General features: G+C 41.4%; 1 protein-coding gene across 1 annotated transcript in view; it reads left to right on the forward strand.

Annotated features, from left to right (window-relative positions):
• Sidt1 (SID1 transmembrane family, member 1) overlaps positions 1–25,143 on the forward strand; it is a gene marked incomplete at its 5' end in the record, with an annotated part of 98,768 nt that overhangs the window by 59,975 nt on the left and 13,650 nt on the right. Inside the window, 10 exon segments of the mRNA XM_005386616.2 lie at positions 3,676–3,719; positions 13,651–13,722; positions 15,158–15,300; positions 16,033–16,106; positions 17,091–17,157; positions 19,150–19,223; positions 20,122–20,245; positions 20,457–20,574; positions 23,251–23,387; positions 24,271–24,379. Coding sequence (XP_005386673.2) covers positions 3,676–3,719; positions 13,651–13,722; positions 15,158–15,300; positions 16,033–16,106; positions 17,091–17,157; positions 19,150–19,223; positions 20,122–20,245; positions 20,457–20,574; positions 23,251–23,387; positions 24,271–24,379 — 962 coding nt within the window.

The following is a 25,143-nucleotide window of genomic DNA, read 5'->3' on the forward strand; positions in this document are numbered from 1 at the left end:
ATAGTGTTATTGAAGAGAAGAGGGTTTTTTGCCTTTATTTTTTGAAATAGGGCCTCACTATGCAGTTTAGGCTGGACTTGAGCTCACTATGTGGCCCAAGCTGGCTTCGAACTTGCAATGATCCTCCTGCCTCATCCTCCCAACTGCTAGGATTACAGGCTTATGCCACCATGCCCGGTTTGAGAAGAGATTTTTTTTAAAAAGTCTTGCTAGTGAATGAGGGAGAATAACCTCAATGGTGTGACAGAGAATGATTGAGTTGGGAATACCATTTTGGATGTGATTTCATCAGGAGAGAAGACCTCTCAGAACCAAGACCTGAACTGCAGAAGGAGCCTGCGATATAGGGATCTGGAGAGAGATTGATGCTGTCAGAGAGAAAAAGCAAAGGTCCTGAGGCAGGGATGAGTTTGGTATGTCTAGGCACAAAAGGGTGAAAAAGGGAAGTTCTTCCACAAACATATCAGAAATAAGGTCCCCAGCTGGAAATAAATAAGTATAAATTAAAAATGTACCAAAGCATGAGCACTTCCAACCCCTCTAATCTCACATCCAGAATGAAGGCTCACTTTGGGAGAAGCAAGTATATCACAGTTTAACTTTTGATAGACATTCACAAATGTATATCTAGCTTATTAAAAAGTTTTATTGAGAAAAATCATAGATCAGAACATTCACCCCTTTAAAATATACCATTATGGAATTTCTAGTATAATCACAGTAACACAATCCTCACCACTGAATATCTAATTTCAGAATATCTTCATAGCTCCTAAAAGCAACTCTGAGTTCAACAAGACTGCAGGATACAAGATCAATATACAAAAATCAGTTGTAGGGCTGGTGTTTAGCTCAGCAGCACAGCGCCTGCCTGGCAAGTGTGAGGTCATGAGTTTGATTCCCGGTACTGGAAAAACAAACAAACAAACAAAACAAAAACCATCAGTTGTATTTTCACATTGAAGCAATGGACAGTCCGAAAAGGAAATTAGAAGAGAATTCAATTCACAAAAGCATCAAAAATTTAATAGCAAAAAACAAATTTGACAAGCTAAGTGTATCATTTGTATGTTAAAAACTGCAAAACATCACTGAGAGAAACTTAAAATCCAGTTAAGTCGTAAAAGGAAGTTTTTTGTGACTTTCCCATGTTCATGGATTGGAAGATTTTATATTAAGATGGTGTGGCAGACAGAATAATGGCCCCAAAAATCTGTGCAGGTGTTAGTTCTGTGAATGTGTTATGTTACATGGCAAAGAGATAAAATTATCTTGGGTTATCCATACAGGCTTAGGGAAATCACTAGGATCCCTAGGACAGGGAGGAAAGAGGTCAAAGCAGGAGGAGATGTGACCATGGAGGCAGAGGTTAAAGTGATCCACTTTGAATAGAGGGGAAGGAGCCATGAATAGGTCAAGGGATGCAGGTTTGATGTCTGAATGAGATGCTTGAAAAGGTAAAAACAAAAACAAAAACAAAAATGGTCACAACTGGGAGCCTCCAGAAGTAACACCTTGATTTTAGCCATATAGGATACATCTTAGTTTTCTGACATCCACTGCAGGCTAATCAATTTGTGGTGCTCTACAGCATTAAATTTGTGATAATTTACTGCAGCAAAGTAAAAAGGTTAATATATATAGAAATACTCCTAAAATGAATCCACACATTTGACACAATTCTGACCAAGGTTCCAGCTGGATTTTATACAGAAATTGATAAGCTGAGTTCACATAGAAATGCAAGGGACCCAAAATAGTCAAAATAATCTTGGCAGGTTGTGAAGACAGACAAATTGGAGGATTCTATTCCTTATATCAACATTTTTTGCCAAGTCACAGTAACCAAGACTCAGGGACTAACATAAAGACATATAGACCAATGGAATAGAACCAAGAGTTCAAAAATAAACCTTCAGATCTGTGGTCAATCAGTTTTCAACAAGATGCCAATAAAATTCAATCAAGGAAAAATATTCTCATCCCAGCGGTGATGTCTAAATGAAAAAGAATGACATTGTACCCCTACCTCATACCATATACAAAAGTTAATGTGAAATGGGGCAAAGATATAAATGTAAGAGCCAAACCCATAAACCTCTTAGAAGATAACAGAAGTGTAAATCCTTGTGACCTTGGAATGGTTTCTAAGATACCAGAGCACTAGTAACAAGAAAAATAGGTAGAATTTATAAAAATGAAAACTTTTGTGCCTTAAGAAAACTATCAAGGAAGTGATAACATAAAATGAGAGAAAATATTTACAAACCATGTATCTGCTAAGAATGTAGTATTTAGGCTGTATAAAAAATTCTTACAATTCAATGATGAAAGGACACTCCCATTTAAAAATAGGTAGAGGAGCCAAATATGTAATCCCAGCTACTTGGGAAACTAAAGCAGATGATCACAAGTTCAAGACTAGCCTAGGCAACTTTAGGAATTTGTGGTGTTATAGCTTAGCACTGCTGTTATAGCCTAGCACTCTCAGGGTTCAACCCCTAGTACAGAAAAAAAAAAGTATTTAAAATAGATATTGCTCCCAAGAAAGTGTGGAAATGACCAGTAAGTATATGAAAAAATATGTAACACCATTCATTTTTAAGTAAATGTGAATCAAAAGTTTAATGAGATATCATACCCGTAACTAGCAAAAGGTAATGAAAATTTACAAGAGTTGGCAAGGTTATAAAGAAGTCAGAACCCTCATACCCTGCCGATGAGAATGCAAAACAACAGTTATTCACGATAGCCAGCAAGTGGAAACAAGAAAAACATACATCAAGTGAAAACAAATAAATGAACATGCTATAACATGGATGAGCCTTGAAAATATTGTGCCTAGTGGAAGAAGCCAGTAAAAAACATTCACATGCAGTATGATTCCCTTAATGTGAGTGGTCCAGGACAGGCAAATTTATAGAGACAGAAAGTAGATTAGTAGCCAGGCATGGTGGTGCGCACCTGTAATTCCAGCCCTCGGGAGGCTGAGGCAGGAGGATCAGCATGAGTTTGAGGCCAGCCTGGATTACATAGTGAGTTCAAGAACAGCCTAGACTACACAGCAAAACATTGTCTTAAAAAACTAAAAAAAAAAAAGTTAATTAGTGGTTTCCCAGGTCTGGAGCAAAAAGGCCATGAGCAGCAACAAACAGGGTTTATTTTTGCAGTGATGCAAATCCTCTTTCTATAATTTTGCGAGTATACCAAATTTCATCGAGCAGTAAATTTATAGTATGCAAATTACATCTGTAAACTGATGAATGAATGAGGTAAATACCTGGGAGTAGAATTGCTGGGTCATATGATAACTCTACATTTAACTTTTTGAGGAACTTCCCAGTTGTTTTCCAGAGTAACGGTACTGTTTTACATTTTTGTTTGTTTGTTTGTTTGTCTTTTTGAGACAGGGTCTCACTATGCAGTTCAGGCTGGCCTTGAACTTGCAACGATCCTCCTGCCTCAGCCTCCCGAGTGCTAGGATTACAGGCCTGTGCCACCACGCCCGACCCATGTTACATTTCTAACAGCAGTGTATCGGGGCTGATTCCTCCACATCCAGTGGTCCATTTTTAAAGATCTTCACAAGCAAATCTGCAGCAAAGCTTACAAGAAACAAATGTAAAATGCTGAGGCTTCACTGTCTTAGGAACATGTATCTTTGCTTATTTGCAGGTTTCATAGGAAATCTATCGATGGAAGCTTTGGTTCCAATGATGGTAAGAAAAATACTTGAATTTAATTCAGAATGAGGTTGAATAGTATAGCAGTATCCTGTGGGTGATTCTTTTGTCTCTCTGCCTTTGGCAATTTATAAACTCTTTGTTGATTTCTATGCCAGAGTTGTCTAATCATCAGTCTTTCTGTGGAAGGCAATGCTGATGAAAATCCACACCCTCCCACCAGGGGACTGGGGATTGAACTGGGGGCCTTGACTAAGCTGCATCCTCAACTCTTTTTTTCTTGTTTTAAATTTTAAGACAGAGTCTCACTAAGTCATTATGTTGCCTTGGTTGGGCTTAGACTTGCAGTCCTCTTGCCTCAACCTTCCAGAGTGCTGAATTAATAGGCCTGCGCTACTATGCCCATGTAGAACCAATTTTATAGTCGGTAATTATTGATTAAAGAGCTCACACTAAGTACCTTTGCTTGAAGTGTTCCTTGTCATTAATTATTCACAAGCCACTTGGCAACCATTCATCTTTTTTTAAAGTTGCATCTTTTCTACGACATAGCTGGTCATATCCGTCTTATCCCAAAGCTGATTTGGGAACAGTAGTAAGAATTTATTATATTAACTCTCAGACAGAATTTACTTTTCCTATATTGAGACAGAGACTTTTGTTTTTCATTCGTTTGTTCAAGTTCTCAAATACTTCAGAAAACTGAAGTATTTGAGGCTAGCAAGCATAATGAAGAATGCAACAGCTATGAAGAATGTAGAGTAATTAAGTAATTGCTGTAATTTCTCCTGTCGTCTGCATTTCAATTAAGTCAATTAGTTGCCTAATCATTTTATCAAAATTTAAATATGTTCATTTTGAAAAACCCAAATCCACACAGCTTGTCAGCATGTATCAGCTATTTGTCATAGAGTAAGAATTTGGACAGGGGATGATGAAGTGGGACTTGATTTTGGAGTCACAAGTAGCAGATGTTTAGTTCTACATTTTCAACGCTGAACTGAGTCCCACAGAATCTTACACAGACACACTCACTACTTAGCTAGACATAGACTTACCCAGCCAGACACTTTTCTCTTGGAAAGTCTTACTTTGATCACATTTATCTTCCTTCCGGTCAGCATGTTTATTTTTCCAGCCACCAGGTACCTTGTTTTAATAAACATTTGACTGCCAATATAGGACTATGAAAGAGCCCCTGCTCTCATGGTTTAAAGTATTTCTTTTTCATTTACTTATAAATATGTTTCAATGAATTTATCTTTTCTCTGAATCTCATCTTTTTTCCTGCAGTGCTCCCCAGGTTTAGCTATTATTGTAGGCGTAGCTGAACTCAGGCCTAAATCCAATTGTGTGGAACCCGTTGGGTATCCTGTGAACAGAGGGCTGTTATTTTTTATTATATAAGTGCTGTCATTTTATTATTGCAACACTAACTAAAGGAATCCCATGTTCAGGACGGCCTCCGGAATATTGAAGCGTAAGTGGACAGGTCTGAGACCTGAGATTGTTCTCCAAAATTAGGGCCTTCAGAACACAAGCAGAGGGGCTGGGGATATAGCTCAGTGGCATAAGGGCCTGCCTGGCAAGTGCAAGGTCATGAGTTCGGTCCCCAGTACCACACACACAAAGAAGAACACAAGCAGAAATAAATGAATGATCAGAGAGAGTAAAGATGCGTAATTTTTGTACGAGTGCTGGTAACAACAACCAAAACCACAACAAAATATACCTCAAACATGCTTAAAAATAAAGCTTGGAGCTGGGCATGGTAATGCATGCCTATAAACCCAGCACTTGGGAAGCTGAGGCAGAAGGATCACTGTGAGTTCAAGAACAGTGTAGACTACACAGCAAGAACTTGTCTCAACATACATATGTACATACATACATACATATTTAAAAAGAAATAAACAGGCTCCTGTGCTTGGAGGTGGAACCAAAAGAGTGGGTTTGGGGATTGATTGAGCCCAGCGGCTCTGGTCCATTTCCCTGCCTTTCTCTCAACTCTGTTTTACCCCCAGGGCTGAGGAAGTGGGTCAAGTCTCATACCCTTACTTAATAACATCAAAGAACCTTCCAGAACTCTCCAGCAACTTCTCATAGTTCATTGGCCTAGAGTGGATCATACACTTATTGTTAAACTAGTTAATGCAAAGTAGCAAGTTTACTTATTTCTAGAATTAGAGTGAGGCCCTCTCTCTCTCTCTCTCTGGGAGCAAGCTTTCTCAAAGTCAACATTCTTGGCACTATGGGCCATACAATTCTGTTGTCGCAGGCTGGCATGTATGTCTTGTGGGGTGTTTTTCAGCACCCTTCACCCTTCCTCACTAGATTCGCATACTACTCCTTGTCCTGTGACAGCCACAAGTATCTCCAGACACTGCCAGATGTCTCCTGGGGGAAAAACTGCCCCTTCCTTCTCTCTGCGTAAGAATCACTGACTTACACACACCAGCTGCCAGACACAAGTGAGAGTATCTGAACAAACACTAGCGCACTTAGAAAGTGGGGAACATGGTGGTCTCTGCAAAGGGCTTTGAAATCAGGAGCCTTTGTAAAGCAGAGAAGCTGCACTGGCTCCGCCTCTGCTCAGGGCCCCCCTGGCTGCTTTACAGCACAGCAAAGAAATGGGAAGGGAAAACAGCCATGTACAGAGAGTCACAAGCAAGACAGGAAGCCAAAAAGACGCTTTCTTGGGAACAAGTGGGAGTCCTATGAGCACCACATCAGCCCTTCGCAAGGGCTGAACCACACGACCTCAGGACCTTGTACTGTGACGGCTGCTTCAGCATCACACTTGGACCAACGTTCCAGTACAGGAAACTTTGAGGAATACACTCCAACCTCACGCGGAGCACATCTTTCCCTGGACAGAGCCATTACTGCGCCAGCCTCTTAAACCAGCAGCAGAGTCTGGAAGCGGGTCCTTGTCCTGGTTCTCTCTTCTGTTTCAAAATTTGATTTTTCTTGCCCAGTTTTTTCTTCCAGAGGAATGTTACTTTTACATCTTTGTGCAAAGATTAACGGTTTTCTTCACTTCCACCTCAACTTTGGAAACAAAACATCAGACTCTTTGGGTAGGTAGTCAAATGGCACAAAAATAAATTTTCACGGCAGCTGGTTTGTGTCATTTCTGACTCACTCTTCAACTTCCAACTGCCTAAATCTTCACAGACAGAAGGGGGCAGGACAGCTACAACTCCGAAGTTCCTGACAGAGCAAACATGCTCAGTATAAAATGAATTTCTTTCTCCTAACTTAGGACACAGCATAAAAATCAAGCGTGCCACATACCCTGTTCTCTTAGAGAAGCAGGCAGATGGTAAGGGGCTCATGTGCAGAGAGAAACATCCCAAAACAAGTTTCCTCATTTGGATGAGATCATGCATAATCTTGGGTCTACTATTTCCAGCCGGAACGTCTTTATCTGTCCTATAAACTTATAGTTTGTGTTTAATTCTGCTTTCTAAATAGTCTACAGTTAAAAGTATAAATATACATAATGATTAACATACAGGGTGAATGTTTACAGTTTTAAAAATTATTACAATGAAAGACACATCGCCATTAATCTCCCTCAGAATTTGCTTCCAATACGCTTATTCCTTCGTTCTTGCCACTGTCTGAAGCAGTTCTGAAAGTCTTCTTTTGAAATTTTATTAGTGCCCATTAGCAGTACATGGTGATTATATTGATCGTGCAGATTTGGCACATGTACGTAACACTGCTTAATTCTTTTCACTTCCCCTCTCCTTCCCTCTCCTCCCATTTCCATGAGTGTCTTTATGAGGCGTGATTAAAAAGGAATATAATAGATACCGCTGCTAAGTGCCGTTCTATGGAAAGGCAGGCTCAGAAAAAGCACTACGGTGTGTCCTCATCTACTTCAGCAGATAGGGCACCATGCAACTTCTGGGTCTCCCCCAAAGTCAAAATGACCACGAATGATCAACATTTTGATCCCAGTCAGAACATCAAGGCAGCCACCACAGCACAATAAGGACACAAAAGAGAACTTCCAGGACTGCCTCAGAAAATGGCAAGACCAACAGGACAAGTGTGTCCAAAGCAAGGAGAAGTCTTGGGGAGCAGTATATCTTTTACTGCAATAAATGTAAAAGGGAAAAAAAGTTTACATTCACCATATTTTTATATCATACGTCCTATGACCATGATCATACTTGAGATTTAGGAGAAAAAGCTTTGATTTTTACATTCTTTAAAGGCCTTGACACAAGCAAAATTATCACAGGCTATCTGATCTCACACTTAACTTGTATGTAAGTAAGTCCGCAGAGTTAACCTATTTTTATGTGTGGCAGTGTATTGCACATGAAAGTTCTGTTTTTGTGTCCTTCATAGAACCCATGGTGCTGCAGTAGTTCCAAAATGAGCAGGGCCTGAGACTGCACCAAAGCAGAGGATCCTTTACTAGGAGCCTGAGAAGAGTAGGAAATCAGCAATTCATCACGGTCTCAGCAGACCTATTCTATATAGCTGACCTTTTTCTTTTTGATGAAGTTTTCGCCTAACAAAACAGTGGCTGTTTTTTTCTCTTGTTTTTTCATTTTTGTGTTTTGTTTTTCTTTTGACTGCACACACATGCGCGTGCACACACACACACACCATAAGCTCCCATGAACCATTGCAACTTCCTGCTACAACCAAATTCAGGAATTTTCCTGTGCACACTTTGACCTATCCCAGTCTCAGGAACACCAAAAGGCTAAAAATTCTGAAGTTTTTTTATATTAGCATCGTTCTTTATTATTTCCACATTTTAAAAACATGTAAGTACATTTTAAACAAGCTTAAACTTGAAAGAAGAAAAATGAAAAGATATTTACAGAAATGTGAAAGACACAGTATTCCCTAGCAGTTAGACCAAGACGGGGGTTACAGTGGGACTCCCTGCAATGAACTAGACAAAAGTCAGGTGCAGACAGCCCTACCCCACCAGGGTACCACTGGCAAGCAGAAGCGTCCAACCTCAACAGCAAAAGTTGTACTTCCTTTTTTAATAATATGACTTTATCCAAGTGGACACGGAAATGAACCTCAACCTCCTTTATAACCTTCTGGAAAGATTTTCAGGCACTACACAAAAGGAACATATTTGCTGCCCAGTATTCAACTTTTGAAGGAAATTTTCTGTGTTTTTTTTTTAATTAAGATACACGATGCATACACACAATAGAATACTAGTCGCCTTTTAAAAGAAGACACTAATCTGAAAGGCACAAAAGATATTGTGAAAGGGAAATACACTGTTCCAAAGGGAAGAACAACTGGGATGGGGGAAAGGAGAGAAAGAAGGAAAAAAGAAAGAAAGAAAGAAAGAAAGAAAGAAAGAAAGAAAGAAAGAATATGTATACACAAGATAGCTAAGATACTCATTTCTATGGATTTATTGAAGGAAGAGTTAATGCCTAATTGTTTGATCAATTTGCATGCCTGCATTTGGTAATCAGAACAACCACTGTGAAGATAACAATATGCAATAGAACAACCATTGTTAATTTCCTATCATCTTGTTTTGAAATTCTGTGTCATTTTTATTGTTTTTTTATTCTCTTTAAAAATAAAAAATAAAAGAAGACATTGTCATTTATGACAAGATGTACGGGGATGAACCTGGGGGACATTCTGGTAATGATGTAAATCAGACTCAAAGAAAATTACTTCACAACCTCCCTTTTATGTGGAATCTTTTTTTAATGTTGAATAACAGAAATAGTGAGTAGAATAGTGGTTACTGCAGCAAGATGAGGCTAAGGAGATGTGGGTCAAAGGAAACGAACTCGCAATTGCATTGCATAAATGAATCTAGATTTCATGTACAGTAAGGGGACTACAGTTGGTGATATTGTATTCTATATTAACTTTTTTCTAAGAGAATAGATTTTAGGTTCTCTTACAATTTTCAAAAAACCCAACCAGGGAAGTTGATGGATATGTTAATTTACTTTCCTGAGAGATTATTTCACTTTGTGTACATATATCAGAACATGTACATCCTAAACATATACCATAAAAATATTTTCAAAGAAGATAAGTTGTAATAGAGGACAGTACATTAATCACTATCCACTATGCTAATGAATGGGTGAGCTATCATATTATCATCTCTAAAACAGTATCTTGGAAACAATCCAAATGTCCATCAACTGAGGAATGGATAAAAAAGATGTGATATTTTTATACAATAGAGTATTACTCAGCTATACAGAAAGATAAGTTAGAGGCTTTTATAGATAAGTGGATGCAACTAGGAACCATACTCATAAGTGAAATAAATCAGACTCACATGTGTAAGCATCGTATTGTCTCCCTAGTGTAAGAATCTGAAAGAATAAATAAAATCTGAAAGGTACAGTGGATACTGTGAAAGGGAAAGAAACTTCTCAAAAGGAAAGAACAATGGGATGGGGGAAAATAAAAAAAGAAGGAAGGGAAAAAAATATATGTATACACACACACACACAAGATAGCTAAGATAATTGTACTACTAATTTCTAAATTTCTATTGGTTTATTGAAGGGAACAGTTAATGTGCAATTGTTTGATCAGTCTTATGTGCCTGTATCTAGTTATCTGAGTAACCACTTAGAAGGTAACAATATGTAATGTAACAACCATTGTTAATTTCCTATCATCTTGTTTTGAAATTCTGTATCATTTTTATTGTTTTTATATTATTTTATGTCTTTGTTTTTTTGTTTTTGTTCTTTTCTCTTTAAAATTAAAAAAATAATACCACCTCATAGGTTGCTAAAAAGTTAAAATATCTCATGAAAAAATCCCTAAGTGTCTTGCACAGTAAGAGGTCAGTAAAGATCAAAGAAGTAGCAGCAGCAGCAGCAGTAATAATAATACAAGCATTAAGGTAGCAGCAGGACCTGTGGTGGTGAAGGCAGTGGTACTTGTAGTCACGAGTACAAATGAGCGTCCAAGGCCACTGGATCTGTCTCCCATTACTAGCCAACAGCAAAGCTGTATGGTAATGGTGACCAAATTTGTCATAGGTAAAAAACACAATCAAACTGTGCAAAACATTGTCACATGACATTTACTGTGTTCAAAAGATTTGCTCTTTCATATTTAAGAATCCCAGGCCGGGGAGGTAGCTCAGTAGCACAAGTGCCTGCCTGGCAAGTGCAAGGTCCTGAGTTCAATTCCCGGTACCAAAAAAAAGAATTCCAAGGTGGCCTGTTTCTTTGCCTTGAGCTTGGATGAAAAGTACGGATGGATTTTGATACCATTGTGCATAGTTATGGATTGGCCCAAGGAAGGTCAAGGATCTAATTTCACTAAATAATACATATATGAAGCTCGGTGACAATGTCAGAGAATGCACGTTGTAAAGGCCAAAGTCTGCATCCTAACGCCTTGGGAGCAGCCTCACATGCCAAGACTGCTGCATTAGCCAAAGCTTTGATGTCCATCTTAACTCAGCTAAGCCACCAAAGGAAAAAAGAAAATGAGTTGCAAAGCCATTGGATTTGTCTTTCATTCCTAACCAAAGGTTTTAACTTAGCATAAAATTATTTTTGCTCTGAGAGGAAATGAATGGGTATATAAAGAGATATAATAATAATAACAACAACAACAATAGCATCAATAATAATAGAGCCCACAAAGTGAGCTTGCAAAACTGCTCCCCAATGGAAATGCAGTTTAAATGCTGGATAAAGAAAGTTGATTGGGACAACTAGGCATTCTTTTGAGGATTTTGGTTCTTTTACACATGTTACACACTGTAGTTTTTATGTAAATTATAATGAACTATATTTTTAGTAAAGACAGTGAAATATGTTTATAGTGAAGATATTTTAGAAGATCCTCAGTTAAGTTTTGTCCCTGAAAATATACCTGCCTGCACTAGTATAAGAGACTGGAGCAGGCTGGGGATACAGCTCAGTGGTGTAAGCGCCTGCCTGGCAAGTGCGAAGTCATGAGTTCAGTCCCCGGTACTGCCAAAAAAAAAAAGAGAGAGAGACTGGAGCGGCAGGCTAGGGATGTAGCTCAATGGTAGAGTGCTCGCCTAGCTCACAGGAGGTCCTGGGTTCCATCCCCAGCAGGTGGTAGGGTGCGGAAGTACACAGAGAGACAAGAAACAGAGAAAAGAAAGTAGCCAGTTTCCCACAGACTCGCCCTGTCACATGACACCAGCAATCTCACCTCTCAGAAGGAGGAATTGGTGGATATTCCCATAGCCTGACAACATTCATATCCTTGGCAAAGTTCAGAAGGCAGTGAAAAAATGTTCTCATGAAAATCTGAGGATGAGCATGGCTCTTGCAGATATTGTGGCACAAGTCACAGTCAGCGAAACTGCCTGGGTGTCTGCATATTTGTGGTTTCTGCTGTTCAGTTTGTGTTCGGATGGGCTTGTTCTCAGAAACTGATGTGATACACTCAGAAATGGACGTGATTCTCAGAAACGTAATGTGATACGCTGTGTGTCTTCCCGATAGCCATTCAGAAGTCTGGCAGATGTTTTTCTCCGAGGCCTGTAGTAGTGTGGCTCCAGAGACATCTGCAGACTCTCAGACCATAAGTTCCGTCTTCCTGCTACTAAGCACACTGTACATCACTGGAAATGTTGAAGGAGTATCTTTTCCTTTTTTGAATTTCTGGGGATTAAATCCAGGACCTTTACACTGAGCTGTATCCTCAGCCCTCTATTATTCTTTTTTTAAATTTGAGACAGGGTCTTACTAAGTTCCTACATTGCCCAAGTTGGGTTTGAACTTGCAATCCTCCTGCCTCAGGCTCCTAGACTGGGGGGGGAGGTGGTTGCAGGGGTGTACCACCACACCTGGCAAGGGGCACAGTCTTGGTATCTGGTTTTCTCTCATCATCAACAACCAGCTGACAGTAGATATGCCTAGATATCCCTCAGAATAACTCAGCTTCCTCCGTACCCTTAGTTCATGTTGTGATCATTTATTGCTGCAGTGAGTTCAGTATTTCTTCCTTATCTGGGCTTCCTGCCTCTAGTTAGGGTACTGCTAAGTGGTATAAAAAATAAACCTCCAAATTTCTATGACTTAATAATAGAAGTTTATTTCTGGTCTTTCTGTTCAGTGGTGACCTTTTCCACAGCAACTCTAGACCCAGGCCCCTTTATTCTTCTGATTCTACAATACTGTGTTATGGTTCATACATTGTGTCAACTTGGAGAGTCTAGAGGTTTGGCTAAGTGACTCAGCAGGAAGCCAGGGTGCTTACTTTGTATACATCCTGAGCCTGTGGAAGAGGAGGGCATGGAGATTATGTGAGAGCTACACGCCCCTTAGGTGGGGGTAGCCTGTTTACAATGTAAGGGAGGGAAAGAGGCTGCTTGCCCCCATTCCTCCCTTTTGCTCTGGCTGCTTTGCTGTTCGGCTGCTGTTCCCCCTTGCTCTTGTTGCTTTGTTATCTTCTGCCTCGGAGCCAGCCAAATATGGACTGAAACCTCCACAAACTGTAAGCTAAATAAACCTTTCCTTCCTTAATTTAGGGCCTTGGGTAATTTGTCTCAGCAACGAGAGAAAAGTAACCAAGACATACTGTCAGGCAGGAATCAGCTTATTTTTCTGTAAAGAGTTAAGTCGTAATTATGTGAGACTCTTTGGGCCATGTAGTCTAAGTTACAACTACTTGAACTGTGCCATTTTAGCACAAAAGCAGCCATATTTGTACCCAAATAAGCGTGGTCGTGTTTCAGTTTGAATCACATATAATTTTTACCTGCCATGAAATAGTCTTCTTTTTAGTATTTTCCCCAAACTTCTAAAATCTTGGTTTAAGGGCTGTAGAAAAACAAGTAGCAGGCTAGATTTGGTGCCTTCTGTATTAGGGTAAGGAAAAAATCGAATTTCAAATACTGCGGTCTCATGATTTGAGCTGGTTAGAGTTGTGTTGTTTTGTTTTAGCAGCTAGACAGTCCATGTTTGACTATGTTTTTTTTTTTTCACAGGTTCTGGAAATATGGCGGTGTCCCATCCCATTGCAGCCAGCACGCCTGAAGGCAGCAATTATGGGGCAATAGGTATTTCCTACAAAAAGTCTGTTGGTGGAACCCCTTCTTCATTCTCCAGAGATTAGCATACAAAGGGCCTTCCAGCCACTCAGAACTATGAGGATGGACAAGCCTGTCACCTTCTGAACTTGTCTTTCCTCTATTTTATTTGTCTGTTTGTTTGTTTGTTTCGTGGTTTTTGTGGGTACTAGAAATCAAACTCAGGACCTCAGACTTGCTAGCCAGGCACTGCACCGTGAGCTATATACCCGGCCCCCACATCTTTCATTTATAAGATGAATTGGTTGGGTAATCTGGAAAATTCCTTTCATCTCTAACTTTCTGCAGTTCTGTTTCTTGATCTGCTACCCACACTTGAGCAGAATTCCTTACAGTGGCCACTACCAAGGTCGTCTGGGGGCTTTTGCATACCCTACCTCAGTACAGGGCATAACAGATGTGTCCCAGGGAGCCTGACATCCATTGACCAGCTGTTTTATTCTCAGGTTTCTGTGGAGTAAGGGCGGTCAGAAGACTAAGGCAGTGCTGCAGGTGAACATGGCTATTGCCTAACAGTCCTTCTTAGCTAACTGCACAGTTGAGCCTGCTCACTGCCACCCAGTCATTCACATGGAAACCCAGTGTGCATTAATCAGCCTGCAAAGAACAAAGTTCCTATACCAGTTTGCTTAGGGTAGGAGTGCATTGAGCTGCCTTGCTCCTCCCATGATCCTTTGGGCCTGTCAATGGTGCTCCTCAAAACATCATTATGGAAGGATCGGGAATCCTGTATTCCTGGACTCTTGTTCTCTATCTTTGAGCATGTGGGCTCAGTGTAGGCTGCTTATTTTTAGTTCTCTAAGAACAGGATTTTTACAAACCATCTGAGCAGATGAAATAAAGCGGAAGATAGGCTCAGCTCATGTGCTCAAGCTGCACAAATCCCATCTGCTCTGGGAAACATTCATGGGAACAGAAGAGTCCTTCTTCCTGAGAATGTTGTTTTCATTATATAATCATAGATATGGCATGTGAGAGATTTCTGTGTATAAATACTTTATCCATGAGAAATGTATAGCTGAGTATGTGTGTGCTTACACATATATGTGATAGATGCTATACATAACTATGTGCATGTGTATATTTATATATTTGTGTTCATATTTTAAAATATGAGACATGAAATATAAGTTCAATGCTATTTTTGTATCCAAATATTTAACAGAACAGATGTCTTTACAGTCTATTATGCATTCAAAGATAGACAAGTTAAATGTAAAAATAGGAGAAGAGGAAAAAATGCAAGTCCATGAAGAAGGTATGAGAGAAAGTGCATGTCTTGTGTAAGGACTTAGCTCTGACTGAAGTGGTATTTTCTACAGTGAGTCAGCATCATGCTCTTTGCAGGGGAATGGGCTCCATGGACTGTTCTTGGCTTTTAAAAACCAAGAGTTCTGTCTTTCAGATGAGTCAAGCTCTAGCCCTGGAAGGCAGATGTCCTCCGACGGTGGGCAGCCGTGCCAGTCAGACACAGACAGCTCTGTGGAGGAGAGTGACTTTGACACCATGCCAGATATTGAGAGTGACAAAAACGTCATCCGGACTAAGGTAGTTCCCTCCGCATGGTCACACTCATTAAGAGGGCAGAAAGTCTGACAGTAAAATGAACTTCACCAGTTCCTCGGTTTCCTTTGTATTTTTCCCTTCAGAGGGGGTCAAATTCCCTGTTGTGTTTAGACAAAAACAAACCACAGACTAGAGGCAATACTCTATTCATTAGTGCCTTTTATTTGAGAAAAAAGTGAGAAATTAAAGATGCCAAAGCAGTATAAATGCTCTCGGAATCTGAAACAGGTGAGTATGTGCAAAAAGGGATGAGGGGATCTAACCAGGTAAAACAAAAGACTCACTGGAGGAGTCTAATCACAAACACCCCCCCATTTCTGTACAGTTCTCTTGGGGGTAAAGCTCATTTCTTTACGGCCTGTATTTATTATATTGTGTGGATCCCAGTAAAACATACGAAGATAAATTGCAGTTTCAACCTTCAGGAATAAGAACCACACAGTGAATAGGTCAGAAACCTGGCAAATCCGTACATGAGACGTAAGAAGCATTCAAACCTCCTAACAGGTTTCCCGCATCAGCCAATCGTCAATAATCAAAGGAAAATATTAAGATTTTTATTAAGGTACCTTGGGAAAAGGAAAATTAAAAGAAAAGTCTGACTGAATAATTGTGATCTCTGAGGAGGGGTTAAGATTCGTAAAGCTTTCCTTTGTGTCTTATGCAAGAAAAGCCAAGTGAGATTTTGTATTCTCTTTTTATTTGACATTCCAGATGTTCCTTTACCTGTCAGATCTGTCCAGGAAGGACCGGAGGATTGTCAGCAAAAAATATAAGATTTATTTTTGGTAAGTAGATGACCAGTAGCACCGTAGTCCCTTTAAATAAAATTAAATCTTTTGCGTTTTCTCTGTGGAAGCCACGGCCCCTGATATCACCAGGCTTTACTGCTAATGAGGTACCAGTACCAGGGAGGATGCTACCAGCTAAATAGACTCGGGACAGTCAGATTCATGGACTCAGCTTCCCGCCCAAGCTAAGGGCTGAGCTGACTGACAAGGGCGCCTTCTCCCCTCAGAAAACCCCGAGTTGACTGCTGTCCCCCTGTGACGGCCCTTTCAGGTCTTTTCTCCTGAAGCATGCCCTTTCGCTTGGACACAGATATTGAGGGAAGTCAGGGACAGGGGAGCCGTATGTCACTTTATAATGGACCATCATTTTGGAGCTGAGAGTTACCTAAGAGAGCTGCAGCCTCTGCATGGGATCCTCCATCGGTTATTTGCATTCTGATCACTTTTAATCTAACAACACCCCAAGGAGATGGGCTCTCAATAATAATGCTGTTAAACTAGAAGCAGCTATTACACATTTTACAAATGGTTGTACAGAGATAAAGAAAAAATTAATAATTGTGAGATGCTGGTGATTAGTCTTCAAGTATATTATTTCAATTAATATTTTCAGTGGTCTTTCCAAGCAAGTTGATAGTAACACAGGAGAGTTTTGTTTACTTCCTTTCCTCCCCTCTAATCAAGACATGATAGACACTAAATGCCCAAAGGCACGAGAAGGGAAAGAGATGACTGGTAAAGCAGGAGCCCATCACAGGTTCAGACCACTTTTGCAAGTTCATTATGGAATTATGGGATGGAAGCATTCTGTTAAAAAAAAAAAAAATACCTCAGCAGGCTAGGGATATAGCTCAGCCTCACAAGTGCCTGCCTGGAAAGCGCATGGTCCTGAGCTCGATTCTCAGTACCAAAAAAAAAAACCAGCAAAAATTGCACTGTTAATTGGGAAATAAATATTTCCGGTCCTTCATGTTTGCATAGGAACATCATCACCATTGCCGTGTTTTATGCACTGCCTGTGATCCAGCTGGTCATCACCTACCAGACGGTAAGTGCCCTCCTCAGCCCAGAGTCCTAGCTCCCATCCTTCATGGGAAAAGTACAACTTGCAATGCGTTCAAGAATTAATCTCCCACCTAGCACGGTCCTGCACGCCTGTAATCTCAGCACCTGGGAGGCTGAGGCAGGAGAATCGCCGTGAGTTCCAGGCCAGCCTCAGCTTCAAAATGAGTTCAAGGTCAGCCTGAACTGCACAGCGAGATCCTGTCTTAAAAAAAAAAAAAAGAATTAATTTTCCATTTGAGTTCCGAGTGTTCGTGCTTACCTGACCTTTCAATCTCTCCCCTCATTGTTTGATCACAAAGGGACCTGGCACTTCTTATATTGTTTGTCTACCGACCTGAAAATCTTTTCTTGCGCTCATTCAGTCATAGCGTGTGTCACAGTCAGCCTTTATTTACCAGTCTGAGCTCTCTCCTCCTCATGGAATAATGAGTAAAGTACCAGACCGAAGCAAAGAAATTTGATGTCTCAGTTAGCTTGCGTTTTTTCGTGGAGGTTAAACATTTTTAATACAATTAGAAATAGCTTCATGGGTGACTTGAGAGTGTAATTTAAAGCTGTAAATCTTTAGGGCGTAGGGTGGGGTGGGTAAGGGAACTTACTGGTGACAATAGACTCCTCCCAAAAGTCCCGTTCTGTGAAGGTGGCCGCACAGTTCTCTGTGGGAGCAGATCAGACTTCAGCACACCGCTCAGAAGCTGGCCACTGGCTTTTTATAATGTCGACGTTTGGGAAACTGTCCCACGTGGAGTACATAACGTCAGTCTGGAAAAGATTTCCTTACACTAATTCTTATGTATGTACCTATGTATTTATTTTTAGGAGAAAATCAGATAGGCTTACAGGTATTCTTGTTAGGAATACTTTCAATGAGCTTAACCCACTTGCCAAATATTCTTGTCCCTTTTGATCCTTTTTTTAACATGTACTTGCTTTTGATTTTTAAAATATCACTTTCTGCCCATCATTCATATAAAAATTGTTGACGTTAAAAAAGAAATAGCTTCGTGAAACTAACAACACATTAAAACAAAAAGAAAATATAAAATATGAACAAAAAATTAAAATCAAAGGTAGCATTAAAACAGCTTGAGAATCCCCACCACTCCTCCACAGAACCCTAGATCTCTCTATGTCTAAAATCTTTAGATTCTATGATACGTGAGAAAGCCCATTTAGAATGGCACAACTCTGAAGAGATTTTTAACACAGTGGCTTACAAACTTTGCTGTGCTTTAAATCACCTGGGACACTTATTCTAAAACTCCCAGTGTCCAGGTTGCACCCCGCACCAAGATGAGGGTCTCGGAGTGGAACCAGGCATCAGTATTATTCAAATCCCCCACTGATTCCAACACACAGCTAAGTTTGAGGGCTGCTACTCTAATAATATTTAGTCCATTCCATACATGTTCCCTAATGGAGACAAAGACTTTGAACACCACTATTTTTAATTTAAATATTTCCGGCATACTTTGATTCCCAAAGTCAGAAGATACAGCCATGCTGTGGTTTGGGCGGGTTCTTGGTACAGATGGTCGTAAATATAGAAAGTTGAATACGTAGCCCTTCATGTCTACCTGCTCAGGGGTTATCATTTCCACCCACAGGATGCAGCAGCTCCATGTCCCCCAGAATTCGTCTGGAGAATAAGACATAGCAAAGTAGACTTAAAAGGCAGTTCAGCATCCTTTCATAGTTCTTGTATGGTGACAAATGACTCATATTCCATTGAATTCCATCTTGAGGCCACCTCATGGGGTACACAGACTATTTCAATTCAAAGCAAGATGGTAGCATTTATGGGGAATAGGCCTATGCTGTATAAGTGACAGACCATCACCTACCCCTGCTGAGGAGGTGCACCCATTACATTGTAAACCGCTGATGGGGTTCACCGCCTGCTCTTTGTGAACTCAGGCAGGGTTTGAAGGATGGAGAAAAAACACATTTCCTCTTCTCCCACTTGATTTCACAGGTGGTAAATGTCACCGGCAACCAGGACATCTGCTACTACAACTTCCTCTGTGCTCACCCCTTGGGCGTCCTAAGGTAAACGCCATCCTCTGGTTGCTCATGAGACGTTTAAAGATTCCTTTGCATCTATTGTGATTTAAGCTTTTAAAAACAACTGTGGAAGGCTAGCCTAGTCAGGGTAAAGAGAATAAAACACCAAGACTGAGAGCAGATATGGTCCTTCCATTCCTGTAGGAGGGCCACAGATAAATTCCTAAGAGTCCCTGGCTGAGAAGTAGCTGGTGATGTTTTTGAAAACATTCGACCCCTCGCCGTGCTGGCATGTGTCCGTGGGCATGAGCTGGCAGCATGTCATCTCATTCAGTCTGTTAAACAACCTCGTGAGATGGATTCTTTTTACCGCCACTGTTAGACGTAGAGGGTTACACAGGTAAGCACTCTCTGAAAGCCCCTCAGCCTTCATTGTGGTCAGGGCTTGGCCCCAGCTCTGCAGCCGTCATGGCTGTCCTCTAGCCACCAGAACTGGGTGAAGTGGAAAGAGCGTTTGCCTGGGAGTTGGACACCTGGCTTCTTGCTCTGAAGCGGAAACAGCTTTGGTTTCCTAAATGAAGCTGCTCGCTGAGATGGGCCAACATTCATCCTGAAATTCCCAGTTCCCAATTAGAGAGCTGAAGGTTGATAGATGACGTGGGTCTCCCTGGGAGAATCCACTCACAGTGGAGCAGCTCTCTTTCCCAAGACTCATTCTGTGTCAGTGCCATCAGGACAAGAGAAGATGGGGCAGGTGTTAGGGATGCACAGCAGAGAAGAAAGAGACACGTTGGCATGAGATGAGGAAGCACCCCACAATGAAGGGCTTAGGTGGAGGAGGATTTCCGATGATTTCCCAGCCCTGAACTCACTCCCCTGTCTGTGTGTTCATTCACTCTCCGGACCCGCTTGATTGCTCGTGGCTTCTCACGCACGCCCCTAGTGCCTTCAACAATATTCTCAGTAACCTGGGCCATGTACTCCTGGGCTTCCTCTTCCTGCTGATCGTCTTGCGCCGGGACATTCTCCATCGAAGAGCCCTGGAAGCCAAGGACATCTTTGCTATGGTGAGGAGACAGTGTGCAAATCAAAGGCAGGAGCTGGAAAGGACCATGATTCCAGCGGGATCTGTAGGGGGAGGGACACCGTGGCTTGATGACACGATGATAGATTGTGTGTAATCTATCATCCACATGAGGCTAGATGCACAGGCTTGTAGATTCTGCGATCATGCAGTAACAAGTGTTTTTCTATTGACTGCCCTTTCTCCTTTTTCAGGAGTACGGGATCCCCAAACACTTTGGTCTCTTCTATGCTATGGGCATCGCGCTGATGATGGAAGGAGTGCTCAGTGCTTGTTACCATGTCTGCCCCAATTACTCCAATTTCCAATTCGGTAATTAGAATTTATATCAGCTACACAGATGTGAGTCACAGGAGTCTCATCCTGGGACATTTCCAAAAGTGCCAAGCTCATACTTGCAAGAAATCATAGGCGTGTGTGTGAACTAAGTGATCCGAGAGCGTCTTACCACAGAGCGTGGTTTCCACACTTTCTACCACTCTTCCTCCTGACCATCTTTCACACCAGAAAACACTCAGCGCTGCCTGATGATCCCCCGGTGAGATCGAAAAGCAAGCCATGGGCTAAGCAGGAAGCAGAAAGACAGACAGACTTCTGGAAAAGCCTTTGGGGTAGTTGGGTCTGCCTGAGCAGTTAGGCGGTCCTGGGGTCAAAGTAACAGAAAATCCGGTTTCAACTGGATTGAATAATGACATGTAGGGCTCACTGTCTGAAAGTCTGGAGCTAGAAAGGGCTGTGGCTGATTTATGTAGTGGTGCCTGCTCCATTTCTTTGGTTGTACTCAGCCTGCGTGTTAGTTTTATCCCGAGGCTGACTTCCCTTGTGGCAAAAGTAGCTATCATAGGTCCTGGCTTCATACGGCCACCCTCCCATTCCAAAGGATGTTTCAAAGTGGCTTCCAGGATCCTTCACGTAGTAGCAAGGAAACTTCTTTGTAAGAAACCCCCAGATAATGTCCCCTCATACAACAATAGCGTAAACAGCGATAAACACATTCCTCAGTCATTCCAAGGACTCATTAGGTATGAGGCCTTTCTTGCTACACCACTCAGCAAAGGAGGTGGGATTGTTATGGTGAGATTCAATGGGACAGGCACTCACAAGAGACCGAAAATGCAGGAATGAGCAAAGCTTTATTGAAGAACCAGCCAACGGACAGTCTCCGACAAGGAGCCAGAGATGTCTGCCGCAGTCTGGGGTGTGCTTCCGGTTTAAATACCTTTTTGGGTTTCCATAATAACCATACAACCACATTAGCTCATTTTCAGGAATTTAACAAGAATGTCACAGAACTGTCACAAGGTTTACATTTCTCGGAAGTGGCTGGTCAGGTGCTGGTCAGGCAAACCTAAGGTGGACATTGTGGTTTAACATTTAGCCCACTCCCCAGTTTGTTCTGTTTGTTCAGTTCCTATTTTATAGCTCTGTTTTCTTCAGTGAGTTTTATGACTAACCGGGGGGGAGGGAGTGAGGAGTGAGTTCGTTCACAGTTTTAAGTGAATTTAAGTGACTTCTCTTAAAATGGAGTTACAGAAAAGAAAAGTGGAGGCTCTCTTGCCCTATCAGGATTACCCTTCAACTAATTGCATCATCTCTGGAGCCCAAGGAAGGGCAGTGATAGCTTTCCTGAAGCCAGGGGTCTGGGATGGTGCTCATTTCTGAACTAAAAAATCCATGGATTCAGTATTGAGATGTTGTTAAGAAGGAAGAAGGGAAAAATGGAGCTGTTAGCCGATTGTCCTGTACACTCAAGGATAAACAGTTATTTAGTTAGTTAGTTAGCTAGTTGGGAGTTTTTTTGGTTTGGTTTGATTTGGTTTGGTTTGGGTTAGTTTTGAGACAGGGTCTCTCTGTGTAGTTCAGGCTGTCCCTGAATTCACTATATGGCTCAGGATGCCCTTGAGCTTGAGGGGATCCTCCTGCCTCAGCCTCCCAGTTGCTGGGATTACAGGCATGCACCACCGTGCCCTGTGGAAGATTTTTTTAAATTGTCATTTGTTATGTTTATTTTCTGGCCTCTGGCTGTTAGAATACCTCAGAAATTCTGTCACATTTAATCTTTAAAAATTAGAAAACATTTTTAGTAGATAAAACTACCAAGAGCATTATTCACCACTCAGAATGAAGAAATGTCACCACTTCTAAATATGTGCCTTAGACCTACTTTTTAAGAAATAAAACAGGATGGTAAAGTTGAACCATTCTGAACCAATTTCAAACTATTTCCCAAATTTAACTCCCTAAAACAACAATGATCAGTTTTGTATTTATCCTTCTAGTTTATAGTTATATTTTACTACATTTGTAGTAAATTAATATTAATTTATCACCTTGTTTTCTGAAAGCTTTTCTCATTTAACAGTGTTTTCAAGACTTATCACAACTGAATCAAGAACATGGAGTTCATTCATTTTTAACAATTGTCATATTCTATCACAAAATATTTATCAATTCCTCCACTGTACAACATTTAGCTGCTACTAATAGCACATGCAATACTGCAATGAATATGTATACATATATGCTTTCCAAATATATATATATATATATCCTTGTACTGATATGAAAGAGGGTCCCCAGGAAACCTAGACGCAGCATTTTCTTTCTTTCTTTTTTTTTGTCTTTTTGAGACGGGTTCTTCCTATGCAGTTCAGCTGGCTTTGAGCTCACTTTGTAGCTCAGGCTGGTCTCAAACTTGCAACAATCCTCCTGCCTCAACCTCCTTAATGCTGGGATTACAGGTGTGCACCACCACGCCCAGCCTAAAGCACAGTTTGCAAATCACCTGGTGTGTGTATTTTCCATATTGCCAAAAGCTAACAAATTCCTCTGCAGTGTTGATTCCTACTCCCACCAGTTGTGTTAGGGTTTCCGTTGCTCTCGCATTGTGGACTTTTATTATGACCAGACATTCAGGTGTCTTGCTGAGTTTTTGTGTAATGCAGGGCCTTACATTATTGTTTTGCTTTGCATTTCTATACTCCTCAGACACTTCCTTCATGTACATGATCGCCGGCCTCTGCATGCTGAAGCTCTATCAGACCCGGCACCCGGACATCAATGCCAGCGCCTACTCGGCCTACGCCTCCTTCGCCGTGGTCATCATGCTCACCGTCCTTGGAGTGGTGCGTCCCTTGCAGTCCTTCAACCTGGCTCTCGAAAAGCGCCCTCCTGGGAAGCTTTTTCTTGTTGGCTCATTGTTTTCTGGACGTCAGGTGCACGGGAATGGATGAGCCATCAGCTTTGCTCTGTGAGCCACTATCATCACGGGTCCCTTACGGCTCGGAGCACTCTTCCTTCCTTACTTAGCTGATGGCGTCTACTAATGTAATAGGTAACCATAAAGCCTCTCCTGGAGAGTTGTGGTACCAAGCTGTGGCCTGACACAGGTGAGGTTAGAGTACAGATGCCCACGCTGACTGGAGAGACCAGCTTGAAAGAACAGGAACCACTTTCCAAAGTGTGTGGGCAAAAGGTGATGCTTGTCTCCAGGTGTTCGTTCGTTTGTTGAGTGGTTTGGGGTTTGGGGGGCTGTTTGCTTGTTTGCTTTATTTTCTTTTGCAGTACTGGAGATTGAATTCAGGACTTCTGAACTGAGCTATAGCCCTACCCAACTTTTATTTTAAGATAGGGTCTCACTAAGCTGCCCAAGCTGTGAGCCTCCTGCCTCAGCCTCCCAGAGTGCTAGGCTCACAGACATGCACCACCACCCCTGGCAGGCTCCAGTTATTTGAGGACTGTTAGCCCCAACTTTAAACCTATGGCCACTTTATCCCTGTGGCTCGGCTGCCTCCCCTATTTCTTCTCGTCCCTGCTTTCATTTAGCCAGGTGGCCATTCTTTTCCTGCTCAGTGTCAGTAAGATCCCTGTGAGTGCCAGGAAGCGGGTGGGGGGTGAACCAAATGCACACATCGCTGTTTCACTCCTTATGCGTGCGAAAGAGACAGTGGTTTAGGGGAGTTCCCTGGTAAAACCCCAGATCAGAATGACCTCTCTCTCTACTCCTAGGTGTTTGGGAAAAACGATGTGTGGTTCTGGGTCATCTTCTCTGCAGTCCATATTCTGGCCTCCTTGGCCCTCAGCACCCAGATCTACTACATGGGTCGTTTCAAGATAGGTGAGTCACCTCTTACCTGCTGCAAACACCTGAGAAAGCAGGCGCTGCCTTCACACCTCCTAGATGAAAGTGTTGCTGGCCACCATGAATGCAGGCTCTGAAATCTGTGTCCTCTTTAATCTCCTCCCAGAGCTTCCTCTCCCTTATAGCACTGCAATAAGCTGCTAGCACTGGTTCTACTTTCACCTGGTAAACTCAGCCTCAGAGCTCCCAGTTGCCACCAAACTTTGAATGTACAATTTTAGAAGGATACATTTGTCATAGCACTAGTCTCACTCCTTTAGAGGAACATGTTTTCATGTGCAGCTTTTGAAAAGGAGCATCTCCTAACCGTGCTAAGTGGTTGTCAAGAATGAGTCCTATATTATTCCTAGGTTGTAGGGCTAGAGCTTTCTGAGACCACCTTGTCAGTCTTAGCAGCAGTTCACCTGCTGAACTATCTCAGACAGTGTGGACCAACCAGAGAGCAATGAGCGTTCTCCAGAAATCAGCTTCTGCTCATCGTACATTGGGGAAAGTTCAAGTGGTTTTAGAACATTTAAATTTTGAAAATCATTTTAAGGTCTAGGAAGTCAGACTTAAATATTCTTTTGTATATTTCAACACAAATAATGATATATGAACATAGCCCTACCCATAATATTTTCAGGGCCCCAGAAAGAATGCAAATAAAAGCCTACATACCATGTGTATGAAAATTTCAAAGTTATAAAGCAGACTAAAATCTATTAAATATGGGGGAGGAAGGAAAAGAAAGAAAGAAA

This window comes from Chinchilla lanigera, unplaced genomic scaffold (genome assembly GCF_000276665.1).
Source record: "Chinchilla lanigera isolate Chin_1 unplaced genomic scaffold, ChiLan1.0 scaffold00026, whole genome shotgun sequence".
NCBI classification, from domain to species: domain Eukaryota; kingdom Metazoa; phylum Chordata; class Mammalia; order Rodentia; family Chinchillidae; genus Chinchilla; species Chinchilla lanigera.